Here is a 16,081-nt window from a genome sequence, read left to right on the forward strand (position 1 = left end):
GTTTATATTTAACATATAAAGTCAAAAGTATCAGAGACGATATTTCCTTTGTAGCAATCCGATTGCATTATCGGAAAAGATCTGACAAGCAGTATTGAAATTTACGCAAGGTCTCCCACTTGTCACATCGATTTGACATAAACACACCCAAGTCCCTAACTAAGACAACTCATACCATAGATTGATCCTATTAAGATAGCCAACAACATTTTTAAAATCCACTTAACGGCAACACAGCCGTTTATTGTCAGTAAAACATTTTGTAATCACAAAGTATTGGACAAACAGCATCAACTGTGTTAGTCAAGGAGTAAAACCAAACTGGGCATTTAAAATGATTGTTGTCCGTAACCTGTATATAAATACATGTACTATATATATATTTATAACTTAGCAACATAAATGACGAAGGAAGACAACTTTTTGACTCGTGCCCTGACCGGGCCTCGAACTCACGATCTACAGCACCCAATCGCATAGCCAGAAAATACCCGCAGTTCTTAAATAAGAGCGTTTCAATGGCACAGTGATGGTCGGCCCGATACCCTGACATGATCATTGTGGAAGTCGTCTATAAGATGATATGAATACCTGGATCGCAATGTATTTACATACATGGATACGAATTGTACATATATATATTTCTCTCGATACAACTACGATAGGAAATTAAAATCTATATCTTCGGATCACCAACACATAATGTATATGATACATTGTGCTAATAAATAGATATATTTTGTAGCAGATAATTTATTCTAAACTGCTCAGACACACATCCAAATAACCGAATGATATTTATCGGGCACTATTTGTCAATGTAGATAAAGATACATGGTGTATTTCAATGTGGTTTAAACCACTATGTACGGTGTATGGTTGTATTAGGATTTATAACATAAAAAAGAAAAATGTATCGTTATTTTATCGCTTGGTTGACTAGTAATAAATTGTCACTTTAAATGTAATGGTGTCTCACTTGCCCCAGTTAAAATATGTGTTGTAAACCAAATTAGGGGCCGCGGTGGCCGAGTGGTTAAGGTGTCCCGACACTTTATCACGAGCCCTCCACCTCTGGGTTGCGAGTTCGAAACCTACGTGGGGCAGTTGCCAGGTACTGACTGTAGGCCGGTGGTTTTTCTCCGGGTACTCCGGCTTTCCTCCACCTCCAAAACCTGGCACGTCTTAAATGACACTGGCTGTTAATAGGACGCTAAACAAAAACAAACCAAACTAAAGTAAACCAAATATGTATGCGTGCACAATTGTGAACACTGGACCGGGATATGATAAATATCAGAAAGGCGATTAGATTATCAGTCCAGGAATTGAATCGCTTCACAAAATAATCTAAAAACCTCGACCGGTTAACTGTTTTTGTCGTCTGATCAACTTTAAAGTAACCTGTTTATCATAATGATAGTCCCAATGGGTGTTTTATGCAATGAGGCAGTAAGTGGGTGACTTTTTTTGTATCGCACCGCAGTGAAATAAACATTTCGCATACTAAGGTAAGGTCATTTCGGTAATGGTTCAACGGGACGTAACCTGAAGCTGTAGTAGACGAAAATAAGGTACCGGTGTAACTGTCATTGTCAACAGGGGGTGTCATTTATTGTTTTATAGACAACAATGTCACATCTGTAACAATACATTGTTTATGCTATATACAATGTATGTGGTTGTCATGGTAAATACCACAATTGACAACGTGATTGACTCCATGATATATTTATTTATAAACCTACGGAGTTAAACGTCCTGTATGTGTCTAACAATATAAATAGCACGTATGCATATTATGCACAATGTACACATATATGTGTCAAGGGTAATTTGTGACTAATATTTAAGTTCCGCACCCGATAACCAGGAACCTGTATTATTTTCACACAATTTAACGAACTTTGTGGTTCCTTAATCTGCAGTACAAAACACAATTTCTTATTCGATTGTCGCTAGGGTCGTGAAATTCGAGGTAAAATTCACGTTTATATGTATGGTGTGGGTTTTATCATTGCTAAGCTATTGCACGTGTGTATACATGTGTACTGTTTCATATTTCACGTGTGTAGGTACATGTGTACTGTTTTATATTTCACGTGTGTATACATGTGTACTGTTTTATATTTCACGTGTGTAGGTACATGTGTACTGTTTTCTATTTCACGTGTGTATACATGTGTACTGTGGGCTTCACGTTACCACGGGTTTTACGTTACCACGGGCTTCACGTTACCACGGGCTTCACTTTACCATAAAGGCATAGGTTTCACGTTACCGTACGGTACATATTGCTCCACGTTAATATGGGCTTTACGTTACCACCCGTTTCACGTTACCATCAACTTCACGTTACCATAGACTTCACGTTACACTGTACCATTATCAGTATTTCTTTATTTCCTCAAAATTGCAGAGTTACAAAAAGAAATATATATTGTTGTCAAATACAATAAATTCAAGTATCAATGATTGGTAATTGAATGAACCTAAACACATCAGCATTACAAGACAAACAAGCAGTAAATGATTCGGCACTGCTCTTGTAGGAACATTTTATGTCATACATGTATTTCAATATCAATGCTGCTACAACAGAAACATTTTATTAACAAAAAATAATAGTATGTAGATTACAGTCATGGTCAGATGGACTTAAACTGTGGGAACGACTACCCCCAAGTAGTACATGAGCTAAGTTATATTCCGATAAGGAGTGTAAACAGCACTAATAAGACACCATAGATTGTCTCTTTAGACTTTCAGTTATTGTACAATGGAGTACTATTTGTGACATACGGCCATTATGTAAAATACCACAGAAATGACACAATTCCATCATGTTAATTCATCTTAAATCAGTACATAATCAAACTATATAACTTTACTCGCTTAGATGTTCAGGGAATTTTAGTGCTGCTGTCAATAAAATACCATAGGTTTCACGTAACCATAGGTTTCACGTTACCATAGGCTTAACGTTACCATAGGCTTCACGTAACCATAGGTTTCACGTTACCATATGCTTCACGTTACCATAGGTTTCACGCCATAGGCTTCAAGTTACCATAGGCTTCATATTACTATAGGCTTAACGTTACCATAGGCTTCACGTAACCATAGGTTTCACGTTACCATAGGCTTCACGTTACCATAGGCTTAACGTTACCATAGGCTTCACGTAACCATAGGTTTCACGTTACCATATGCTTCACGTTACCATAGGTTTCACGTTACAATAGGTTTCACGTTACCATAGGCTTCACGTTACCATAGGCTTCACATTACCATAGGTTTCACGTTACCATAGACTTCACGTTTACATATGCTTCACGTTTACATATGCTTCACGTTACCATAGGCTTCACGTACCATTTGCTTCACGTTTACATATATTTCACGTTACCATAGGCTTCACGTTACTACAGGCTTTACGTAACAATAGGTTTTACGTTACCATAGGCTTCACATTACCATAGGCTTAACGTTACCATAGGCTTCACGTTACCATAGGCTTCACGTTTACATATGCTTCACGTTACCATATGCTTCACGTTACCATAGGCTTCACGTACCATATGCTTCACGTTTACATATGCTTCACGTTATCATATAGGCTTCACGTTACCATAGCCATCATGTTACCATAGGGTTCACGTTACCATAGGCTTCATGTTACCATAGGCTTCACGTCACCATAGGCTTCACGTTTACATATGCTTCACGTTACCATAGGCTTCACGTACCATATGCTTCATGTTACCATAGGCTTCACGTACCATATGCTTCATGTTACCATATGCTTCACGTTACCATAGGTTTCACGTTACCATAGGCTTCACGTTACAATAGGTTTCACGTTACCATAGGCTTCACGTTACCATAGGCTTCACATTACCATAGGTTTCACGTTACAATAGGTTTCACGTTACCATATGCTTCACGTTACCTTAGGCTTCACGTTACCATATGCTTCACGTTACCATAGGCTTCACGTTACCATATGCTTCACGTTTCCATATGCTTCACGTTACCATATGCTTCATGTTATCATAAGCTTCACGGTACAATACATTTCATGTCACCATAGGCTTCACGTTACCACAGACTTCACGTTACGTTACCATAGGCTTCACGTTTACATATGCTTCACGTGACCATATGCTTCACGTTACCTTCACGTTACCATATAGGCTTCACTTTACCATAGGCTTCATGTTACCATAGGCTTCACGTTACCATAGGCTTCATGTTACCATAGGCTTCACGTCACCATAGGCTTCACGTTTACATATGCTTCACATTACCATATGCTTCACGTTACCATAGGCTTCACGTTACCATAGGCTTCACGTACCATATGCTTCATGTTACCATATGTTTCACGTTACCATAGGTTTCACGTTACCATAGGTTTCACGTTACAATAGGTTTCACGTTACCATAGGCTTCACGTTACCATAGGCTTCACATTACCATAGGTTTCACGTTACCATAGGCTTCACATTACCATAGGCTTCACATTACTATAGGCTTCACGGTACAATACGTTTCACGTCACCATAGGCTTCACGTTACCATAGACTTCACGTTACCATAAGCTTCAAGTTACCATAGGCTTCATATTACCATAGGCTTAACGTTACCATATGCTTCACGTTACCATAGGCTTCACGTTACCATAGGCTTCACGTTACCATATGCTTCACGTTACTATAGGCTTCACGTACCATAAGCTTCACGTTTACATATGCTTCACGTTACCATAGGCTTTATGTTACCCTATGCTTCACGTTACCATAGGCTTTATGTTACCATAGGCTTTACGTTTACATATGCTTTAAGTTACCATAGGCTTCACGTACCATATGCTTCACGTTACATTAGGTTTCACGTTACCATAGGTTTCACGTTACCATAGGCTTCACGTACCATAGGCTTTACGTTACCATATGCTTCACGTTACCATATGTTTCACGTTACCAAGGGGGCCGCGGTGACCGTGTGGTTAAGATGTACCAACACTTTATCACTAGCTCTCCACCACTGGGTTGCGAGTTCGAAACATACGTGGGACAGTTGCCAGGTACTGACCGTAGGCCGGTGGCTTTTCTCCTTGTACTCCAGCTTTCCTCTACCTCCAAAACCTTGCACGTCCTTAAATGACACTGGTTGTTAATATGACGTTAAACAAAAACAAACAAATTTCACGTTACCATAGGTTTCACGTTACCATAGGTTTCACGTTACCATACTACACCGGCGTTTCCATTGTGATACCTTTGCTCTAACGTTGTCCTATAGAGATTCCTACTCCTTGGCAAAGTGCGCAACGATGGTTACACGATAGTAGTGTACGGTCCATCATATGGGGCGATATAGGTGCTCTTTCGACATCAGCGAAGTCATAAAAGAGCACCGCCATCGTACTCCAACTGCTCGCCCTGGCAGCGAAATGGTAGACATATTTGAGCGTGTTCAAAAATATCTTCCGTTGTGTTCTGTTGCCAATATTTTCGCTGATGCTCTGACGATGTTCTGACAATTTTCTGATGATTTCCTTACGATCTTGGCGATGTTCGGACGATGCACTGCTGTTCTTTCTCTCGTATTTACTAGAACCGCTTCCCGAAATCTCCGGTATAGCTCTGACGAGCGAAATCGGCTTGGTATGACAGCCCGTTATATACAGTAATACTGGTTATTACAACTAACGTTTAACTGGTTTTTCCTTTTTATACGTTTTTGTCAATATGTATGCTCAGATACTTTTAAGTTGTGTTTTATTTCTGTTCAGAACCAGGAGCATTAACAGGGACACTACAGATGGCGCTCAAAAGACAACCCGTGGATGGTGGCTACGCATGGGTAATCCTACTAGGTAAAATTCACAGATTCCGTATTTGTCTGACGGTTCATGTACTGTAAATCTGGATCCTAAATTTCACGGTTAATTAAAACATTTACTTACTACCGGATCTTGAAGTTGATAACCTTTAGTTAAACTAATGGGGTGTCATCGCATATGAAAAAAAAACACAAAAAAAGAAAACAACAACAGAAAACGCTTTCGTATAATTTGCAGGAAGAATATTTCTTAAACTTTCAATGTAGGTTCCACTTGGTCCTGAGATTTGCTGATTTGATTTTAAGTCTGGTCAGGAAAGAAGATGGCTGACAGCCGGCTATCTTGGATGTTTACAAATGAAGTTTATTATCGCTAATTCTTGAATCGTACTGGAGGAATATTTCTCAATCTTCACATGTAGGCTCCATTTTGTCCCTAGTTGTGCCCATTCAATATTAAACCTGATGGTCTACAGGCGGCTGTCTTGGACTTTGGGAGTTAAAATTTGTAATTGATATATTTCAGAAAATTCTAAGATCTCACTTTGAGCTCATGCATAAGTTCCTCATGTAATCAAATGAATTAGAGGAAGAAGGGAAAAGTCTTAAAAACACATGTGAATCAGTGATTGATACACATATGTGAATCAGTGATTGATACATACACATGTGTGAATCAGTGATTGATACATACACACATGTAAATCAGTGATTGATACATACACACATGTAAATCAGTGATTGATACATACACATGTGTGAATCAGTGATTGATACATACACACATGTGTAAATCAGTCATTGATACATACACACATGTAAATCAGTCATTGATACATACACATGTGTGAATCAGTCATTGATACATACACATGTAAATCAGTCATTGATACATACACATGTGTGAATCAGTGATTGATACATACACACATGTGTAAATCAGTCATTGATACATACACACATGTGTAAATCAGTCATTGATACATACACACATGTGAATCAGTGATTGATACATACACACATGTGAATCAGTCATTGATACATACACACATGTAAATCAGTGATTGATACATACACATGTGTGAATCAGTCATTGATACATACACACATGTGTAAATCAGTCATTGATACATACACACATGTAAATCAGTGATTGATACATACACATGTGTGAATCAGTGATTGATACATACACATGTAAATCAGTCATTGATACATACACATGTGTGAATCAGTGATTGATACATACACACATGTGTAAATCAGTCATTGATACATACACACATGTGAATCAGTGATTGATACATACATATGTGTGAATCAGTGATTGATACATACACACATGTGAATCAGTGATTGATACATACACACATGTGAATCAATGATACACACATGTTTACTTTGTAATGCGAGACATTCAGTATAAATTAAAGTGATGATCGGACGACTTAACCTTTCAGCGTGTGCACTCCTGTACATGACACTGGTTGGCACATGGAAAGCTTTTGGAATCCTCTACAATGAATTTCTAAAGAAGTATGACGCGGGGGCGGGGAACACTGCCTGGATAAGCAGCCTCATGTTCTTCCTCAGCTTCGCTCTAGGTAAGTATCGGTAGGTGTCGCTGTACGTTTTAGGTAAGTGTTTGTAGGTGTCGCTGTAGGTAAGTGTATATAGGTGTCGTTATAGGTAAGTGTATGTAGGTGTCGCTGTATGTAAGGATCCCTGTTGGTAGGTGTCGCTGTAGGTAAGTGCCCCTGTTGATATGTGTCGCTGTAGGTAAGTGTATGTAGGTGTCGTTGTAGGTAATTGTATGTAGGTGTCGCTGTGGGTAAGTGTATGTAGGTGTCGCTGTAGGTAAGTGTATGTAGGTGTCGCTGTAGGTAATTGTATATATGTGTCACTGTAGGTAAGTGTGTGTAGGTGTCGCTGTAGGTAAGTGTGTGTAGGTGTCGCTGTAGGTAAGTGTGTGTAGGTGTCGCTGTAGGTAAGTGTGTGTAGGTGTCGCTGTAGGTAAGTGTGTGTAGGTGTCGCTGTAGGTAAGTGTATGTAGGTGTCGCTGTAGGTAAGTGTATGTAGGTGTCGATGTAGGTAATTGTATGTAGGTGTCGCTGTAGGTAAGTGTCTGTATGAGTCGCTGTAGGTAAGTGTATGTAGGTGTTGCTGTAGGTTAGCGTTAGTAGTTCTCGTTGTAGGTAAGCTGTAAGTGTCGCGGTTGGTAAGTGTCGGTACATGTAGGTGTCGCTGTAGGTAAGTGTCAGTAGGTATCGCTATAGATAAGTATCGGTAGGTGTCACTGTTGGCAGGTGTCGGTAGGTGTCGCTGTAGGCAAGTGTCGGTACATGTAGGTGTCGCTGTAGGTAAGTGTCAGTAGGTATCGCTATAAATAAGTATCGGTAGGTGTCGCTGTTGGCAAGTGTCGGTACATGTAGGTGTCGCTGTAGGTAAGTGTCAGTAGGTGTCGCTATAGATAAGTGTCGGAAGGTGTCGCTAGGTGTCGCTGTAGGCAAGTGTCGGTAGGTGTCGCTGTAGGCAAGTGTCGGTACATGTAGACACAGAGCATGGCAAGTAAGGTCATGTATCTCTCTTGTCGCTCTTGGTATATGTCGATAAGGGTCGCTGTTGGTAAGTGTCGCTGTTGGTAAGTGTCGGTACATGTAGGTGTCAATATATAGGTAGGTGTTGATAGGTGTCGCTGTTGGTAAGTGTCGGTAGGTGTCGCTTTAGGTAAGTGTCGGAAAGTGTCGCTGTTGGTAAGTGTCGCTGTTGGTAAGTGTTGGTACATGTAGGTGTCAATATATAGGTAAGTGTCGGTAGGTGTCGCTGTTGGTAAATGTCGGTAAGTGTCGCTGTTGGTAAACGTCGGTAGGTGTCGCTGTTGGTAAGTGTCGGTAAGTGTCGCTGTTGGTAAATGTCGGTAAGTGTCGCTGTTGGTAAATGTCGGTAGGTGTCGCTGTTGGTAAGTGTCGGAAAGTGCAGCTGTCGGTAAGTGTAGATGTTGGTAAGTGTCGGTACATGTAGGTATCGATATATAGGTAAGTGTCGGTAGGTGTCGCTGTAGGCAAGTGTCGGTAGGTGTCGCTGTAGGCAAGTGTCGGTACATGTAGACACAGGGCATGGTAAGTAAGGTCATGTATCTCTCTTGTCGCTCTTGGTATATGTCGATAAGTGTCGCTGTTGGTAGGTGTCGCTGTAGGCAAGTGTCGGTAGGTGTCGCTGTAGGCAAGTGTCGGTAGGTGTTGCTGTAAGCAAGTGTCGGTAGTTGTCGCTGTAGGCAAGTGTCGGTAGGTGACGCTGTAGGCAAGTGTCGGTACATGTAGACACAGAGCATGGTAAGTAAGGTCATGTATCTCTCTGAAACATGTAAGAAAGAAAAAAAATGAGAGAAAGCGTCGTCACACATCTTTATACCTATATATTTACATTCTTAATGTGGTTTGCTGATATGAACATACCAAGTGAAAACAACAAACATATGACCATGCATACACTATGAAAACCGTATGAAAACAGTGTGTTCACTTTCGGCATTAGGACGAAAGTCAGCCATTGAAATGAAAAGACGCCTAAACATTTGTTTTCAAAAGGCCACCCGCACAGTTTACAATAACTGATCATGTCTTAACAAAAGTATGTGATTATTTACCATTGTTTACATACATATCATTTATATATAGGACCTCTTGCCAACTACCTCGTGGGGGTGTTTTCGTTCCGGTCCGTCGTTATGTTTGGCGGTCTGCTGTTATCCACAGGTTACTTCATAAGCGCCTTTGTAACACGGATGGAATGGATGTTTCTCACGATAGGAGTGGTATGTGGTAAGTAAAATGGGAAGGTGTGGTATGTGGTAAGTTATATAGTAAGGTATGGTATGTGGTAAGTAAAATGGGAAGGTGTGGTATGTGGTAAGTAAAATAGAAGGTGTGGTATGTGGTAAGTTAGATAGTAAGGTGTGGTATGTCGTAATTAAATAGGAAGGTGTGGTATGTGGTAAGTTAGATAGTAAGGTGTGGTATGTGGTAAGTAAAATAGGAAGGTGTGGTATGTGGTAAGTAAAATAGGAAGGTGTGGATGTGGTAAGTTAGATAGTAAGGTGTGATATGTGGTAAGTAAAATAGGAAGGTGTGGTATATGGTAAGTAAAATAGGAAGGTGTCATTTGTGGTAAGTAAAATGGGAAGGTGCGGTATGTGGTAAGTTAGATAGTAAGGTGTGGTATGTGGTAAGTTAGATAGGAAGGTGTGGTATGTTGTAAGTAAAACAGGAAGGTGTGATACGTGGTAAGTTGGACAAGAAGGTGTGATACGTGGTAAGTTGAATAGAAAGGTTTCACTTGTGATAAGTAAAATGGGAAGGTGTGATGTGTGGTAAGTAAAATAGGAAGGTGTGGTATGTGGTAAGTTATATAGGAAGGGGGTGGTATGTGGTTAGTTAGATAGAAGGTTTGGTATGTTGTAAGTAAAATAAGAAAGTGTTTTTGTGGTCAGTAAAATAGAAAGGTGTGGTATGTGGTAATTACATAGAAGGTGTGATATGTGGTTAGTTAGATAGGAAGGTGTGTTATGTTGTAAGTAAATTAGGAGCCACACTGTATACGGGAAAATTATAACACAGTTGGATTTGGAATTATATTTCAATTCATGGTTAGGATTCCCCCTCTACATCACAGAAAAGTTACCGATTACTGAACTCTACACTTACCTGTGGTAAGAGTATATTTACACTGTTAGTTATAATTTGTGAAACTGATAAAGCACTACATTGATGGAAATCACAAAACGTCGAAAACAGCTGTGATACACGACATGGCTGTAATTACAGAAAATACACGACCGCGTTATTGCCTAGCATACAGGATGTGTTTTGTCTGTTACACCGGTAGATGTGCGCCTAGGTCACCTAGCTCAACCTCGATCCCATCCTCTTGTTTCACTGTAACACCGGTAAATGTGAGCCTAGGTCACCTAGCTCAACCTCGATCCCATCCTCTTGTTTCTCTGTATCACCGGTAAATGTGAGCCTAGGTCACCTAGCTCAACCTCGATTCCATCCTCTTGTTTCACTGTAACACCGGTAGATGTGGGCGTATGTCACCAAGCTCATCACACTCGTGCGAGTGTTCTGTGACGTCATGTAAATTCAGCAAATCAAATCTGTCGGACATATGGCCGCCAAGTTGCGGGAGATTGCAATGTGATGTTTTATCAAAGATGCGGTATTTATATATATATATTTTTTATTTTATCTTTTATTCTCTCAGCACATGTAATATACGAAGGAAAACTTGGATTGAGAAGCCCTGGGATTCTTCTTTAATCTTTTACTTTTTTAATCATTACACGTTTCTTCTTTCACACATCAGCTTTCTTGCATGCATGTGTTCCATATATTCATTTACAGATCAAGATTTGATTTCCTTTCAAAATTCAATTTTACATGCAATCGAAAACATGTAAAAACTAGAATTAATGTAAGTCTCCAGGCATCATACAGGGTTATACAATGCATTAAGGAACATCATACCAAAGATTGATACAATGTATTCAGGAACATCATACCACAGGTTTATACAATGTACTTCAGGAACACCATAACACAGGTTTATACAATGTACTTCAGGAACATCATACCACATGTTTATACATTGTATTCAGGAACATCATACCACAGGTTTATACAATGTATTTCAGGAACATCAAACCACAGGTTTATACAATGTATTCAGGAACATCATACCACAGGTTTATACAATGTACTTCAGGAACATCAAACCACGGGTTTATACAGTGTATTCAGGAACATCATACCGCAGGTTTATACAATGTTCCGGTACTTCAGGAACATCATACAACAGGTTTATACAATGTACTTCAGGAACATCATACCACAGGTTTATACAGTGTATTCAGGAACATCATACCACAGGTTTATACAATGTATTCCGGAACATCATATCACAGGTTTATACAGTGTATTCAGGAACATCATATCACAGGTGTATACAATGTACGAGTACTTCAGGAACATCATACAACAGATTTATACAGTGTATTCAGGAACATCATACCACAGGTTTATACATTGTATTCAGGAACATCATACCACAGATTAATACAATGTATTCAGGAACACCATACCACAGGTTTATACAATGTATTCCGGAACATCATACAGCAGGTTTATACAATGTATTCAGGAACAACATACCACAGGTTTATACAATGTATTCAGGAACATAATAAAACAGCTGGTGTGCGGTTGCTGTACATTCTTGACTAATATACTATCAGTCAATTCTTCTACTACTTCTTATTTGGTTTTATAATTGCCATTTGCCTTTTTTTTGTTGAAATAATCATTTCCTTTGAACAGTTTATGTACTCGTGCTTACTTGTTTGGTGCGTAAGCTTACCTGTTTTAAATCTTAATCAGCAAGTGTTTAAAGAATAGTGGGCATCAGAGTGGATTTGGGAGCGAGAGTTTTAATCATTCACGCTGATGACAGATCTAGTTTTAATTGGTCATCATTTCCCCTTAATCAGACATGGCTTGTCGAAAACTTTAACAATATCTATGTATTTCAAAATTTTAAATCTATACATACACGTGTATTTCTTTTTTTTTTCAGGATTTGGCAGTGGCCTTGCTTTTGCGCCTTGTGGAACAATAGTGAGTTTCTATTTTGTGAAGAGGCGAGCTCTGGCTAACGGGATTATGGTATCAGGTAGTGGCCTCAGTAGCTTTATATTTCCATACTTATACCGGTACATCATTGATCAGTTCAGTGTCACTGGTGCAATGATTATAATAAGTGGGTTGGTACTCCACATGTGTGTCGCAGGCGCCCTCTTACGTCAGCCTCAGGAACTGTCAGTTTGTTCAGAGGATCGGAAGCCTCACCAACAGACCAGTACATCAAACATTTGTTGTGTGTATCTGAAATTACTCAAAAACACACGTTTAACAGTGTTTATTGCAGTTTTCACTATAAATATAATGGCATATGCTGCCAATTTTACTGCCTTTCCAGCGCATATGCAGTCTCTTGGATTTGAGGAAAGTCAGATAGCAGTGGCATTTTCTATGATTGGAGCAGCTGAAATATTCACCAGGGCACTGATTGGGTGGTTTGCTGACAAGAAGTACGTTTCGAACACCGTTATAATGGTATTTGCGGCTGTGATAAGTGGGACAGCTGCCATTTTACTGCCCTTGTTCAAGACTTTTCCGGTTATGGTTACCTACGGTTTGATAGTGGGGATATTTCCGGGTGCCTTTTGGAGTCTGATGGCAGTCGTCCTATTAGAGTGTGTTCCTTTGGTGGAGCTCACGTCAGCGTTTGGCCTCCTCTACATGTTCATGTCCTCGGCAATAGCACTCAGCCAGCCTGGAATGGGTAATTAAACAGTTCACACTTATGGTACTACACGTCTCATAGGGGCCGCGGTGGCCGAGTGGTTAAGGTGTCCCGACACTTTATCACTGGCCCTCCACCACTGGGTTGCGAGTTTGAAACTTTATGGAGCAGTTGCAAGGTCGACCGTAGGCCGGTGGTTTTTCTCCGGGTACTCCGGCTTCCCTCCACCTCCAAAACCTGGCACGTCCTTAAATAACCCTGGCTGTTAATAGAATGTTAAACAAAAACAAACAAACAAGCATGCCTCATATAGTTATCTTTCCAAACCTAATGCTGTTTGAATGAGGACAAAAGTCAGAACACATTCAAAAATGATTTAACGTCCGTACATATAAACCTATTATTCTAACTCACGTGCGTAGAATATTGATAAAGCTGTAAATACGTAGACACCGATACAGTAATCAAATACCGGTAGTACACACGATGTATCCATGAAATGTCATGTTGTCGAATTGAAAACCAGGATAGTGATAACAAAGTAAATTTGGTATTTTTCCACTGCATTAATCAGTCTTTTGCCGGACATATATATTTATTTTATTGATAATGTTCATAATATAGATGTGTTAGACATACAGCAAAAAATACCGTCATCATAACAAAACCATCAATCAAACTCAAATTTATTACAAATTTGCATAGAGACATTTGAACAAGTTCCAGGGAATAACACCAGATGTTCCGACATATATCACCAAGCGTCCAACACGTCTGACTTCATATCTTATATATCTTATCATCATCATGCCGAAAGTAATGCATCTCTCGAAACATTTCGTTTTTCCTGTAGTCGACATCTGTCACGGAAATCATGATAATAGGGAAAACTTTAATATCGAATAAACTGTCACATATATACCCTGTAGGTACAAAGTCGGCGATGCTGGCATGCTGCTATCCATAAATGGAAATTTAAATGTCATGAAACTGATATTGTTTCGCTTATCGTACAGCTTAACTGTCCCTGTTGTCTTAAGGTCTCCGTTACTTGTTCTGATAAGTTCTTCAATATACAGGTTAGCCAACAGAGGGGCCGCGGTGGCCGAGTGGTTAAGGTGTCCCGACACTTTATCACTGGCCCTCCACCTCTGGGTTGCGAGTTCGAAACCTACGTGGGGCAGTTGCCAGGAACTGACTGTAGGCCGGTGGTTTTTCTCCGGGAACTCCGGCTTTCCTCCACCTCCAAAACCTGGCACGTCCTTACATGACCCCGGTTGTTAATAGGAAGTTAAACAAAACAAACCAAACCAAAACAGTTTGTCCTCATTGGTATGCCGGTAATCTGTTCGAAGATCTGGTCGATCAGAAATCCAATCGTTTTATTATTTTATTTTCTGCGGATTTTCTATGAGCCCTAGTCGTATGTTTTACGAAATATTGTTCCCGTTTATTTCACAACTACTTAATCGCAGTTCGCCTTTTTGGGGAAAAGAAAGTTCAAAGGTCATCCCTTAGTTTGTAATGGGGAATGGTAATACAAAAGATTAATCAAACAACTTTTTTTTTCTTTTTTTTCCAGATCTAAATTCCACTTATTCCACCTCTTAATTGTCTTATATAACCTGTATTTTCAGGATGGATTGAGGACGCGACAGGGACCTGGGATTTGTCTTTCCGGATTATGGGGTCTTTTAACCTCCTAACAGCTTTGATCTTAATATGTGAACCTTTCCTTAACTCGTTATCCCGTCATGGCCAAGACGAGGAGGAGGACGCTGAACAGAAAGATACAAAGATTTTACATAGTGAAAAACTTCAAAAATCCCCTACAATTCGACATGATCATTACGATTCACGTGAGCGTGCCATAACCGTGCCAGTTAGTGATGTCATTGATTCAACAGCCATGTCAAATAACACATATGAACGTCTGTCTCAAGATAACACAAGGAAAGCAGATGAACGGTTAGAACTCCTAGCTCCAATGGCGACATCTGACGAATTCGTTATATAGCAATAAATGTGATATAATTTTATACATTATACATATTTATATATAATTAATTTTTCTTTTTCATGGTAAATACTCAAATGTGATTGGTCGAAAAATTCTTCTCATTCTTCTATGAAAGAAATTCCGAGAATGGCGCGAAAAATGTGACGTCACAATACGACAATTGACGTTGCGTATTGATTTGAGAAAAAGAATCCCATTTAAAACCAGTAAAATTGTACACAAAACATGTTTTAAATTAGAAAATCATTTTCAAAAATTAGTTATAAGCGTTGATGTCAATTATTGTTTAGTTTCATATGAAACAAATTTTGTTTGCAAACTTCTGTAAGAATCCGCTACACAGAAGTTTGCAAACAAAATTTGTTTCATACCCCGATGAAACTAAACAAATATGACATAAATGCTTAAATATAAGTGTAGTTTTTAATTTCATAGTAAAGTCCTATAACGAGATTTTACTTACAAAATTTACTTTAATAAAATCTAAAAAAAAACAATTTTTCGAATTGACAAATATGTATCGTATCTATAAGGACAGAAGGTAGATATGGTATATATTACCGTGAATCTACTACATTTTTGTTTCGTGTTTTTTTTTTTTTTTTTTTTTGTATTTTAACGAGCGTAGGCTTATCTGATGTTTTGGTCTCCTTAAAAGGTAGAAAGTTTAACATACTGATTTAGCAGCTGGTCAGTGGATGAATGATTGGTGTTGCATGGTTGCAGAATCCGGGACATACAACAATGTAATTGTTATCAAAACACACCATGGTGTTGGTTGCAAAATCCGTGACTCAATTGTTATCGAATCACAGCATAACATTTACAATGTGTTCTCTTTCATTTACCAAT

At 39.2% G+C, this 16,081-nt stretch overlaps 1 protein-coding gene across 1 annotated transcript; it reads left to right on the top strand.

Moving 5' to 3' along the window:
• Window positions 1-5,804: 5,804 nt before the first annotated feature.
• LOC117320994 (monocarboxylate transporter 12-like) lies at window positions 5,805-15,310 on the top strand. Its single transcript, XM_033875482.1, has 5 exons — window positions 5,805-5,884; window positions 7,311-7,454; window positions 9,528-9,671; window positions 12,481-13,248; window positions 14,847-15,310. Exons 1-5 carry the CDS (start codon window positions 5,830-5,832, stop codon window positions 15,224-15,226), a joined length of 1,491 nt encoding a protein of 496 aa, XP_033731373.1. The 5' UTR covers window positions 5,805-5,829; the 3' UTR covers window positions 15,227-15,310.
• The last annotated feature ends 771 nt before the right edge of the window (window positions 15,311-16,081 follow it).

This window comes from Pecten maximus, unplaced genomic scaffold, assembly GCF_902652985.1.
Source record: "Pecten maximus unplaced genomic scaffold, xPecMax1.1, whole genome shotgun sequence".
NCBI classification, from domain to species: domain Eukaryota; kingdom Metazoa; phylum Mollusca; class Bivalvia; order Pectinida; family Pectinidae; genus Pecten; species Pecten maximus.

What these genes read in the sequence shown, in the direction of transcription:
- LOC117320994 (XM_033875482.1), top strand. Translation starts at nt 5,830, where the DNA reads ATGGCGCTCAAAAGACAACCCGTGGATGGTGGCTACGCATGGGTAATC. An exon ending in CACGATAGGAGTGGTATGTG is followed by an intron (nt 9,672 to 12,480) that starts GTAAGTAAAATG and finishes TTTTTTTTTCAG; the next exon opens with GATTTGGCAGTGGCCTTGCT. An exon ending in ACTCAGCCAGCCTGGAATGG is followed by an intron (nt 13,249 to 14,846) that starts GTAATTAAACAG and finishes CTGTATTTTCAG; the next exon opens with GATGGATTGAGGACGCGACA.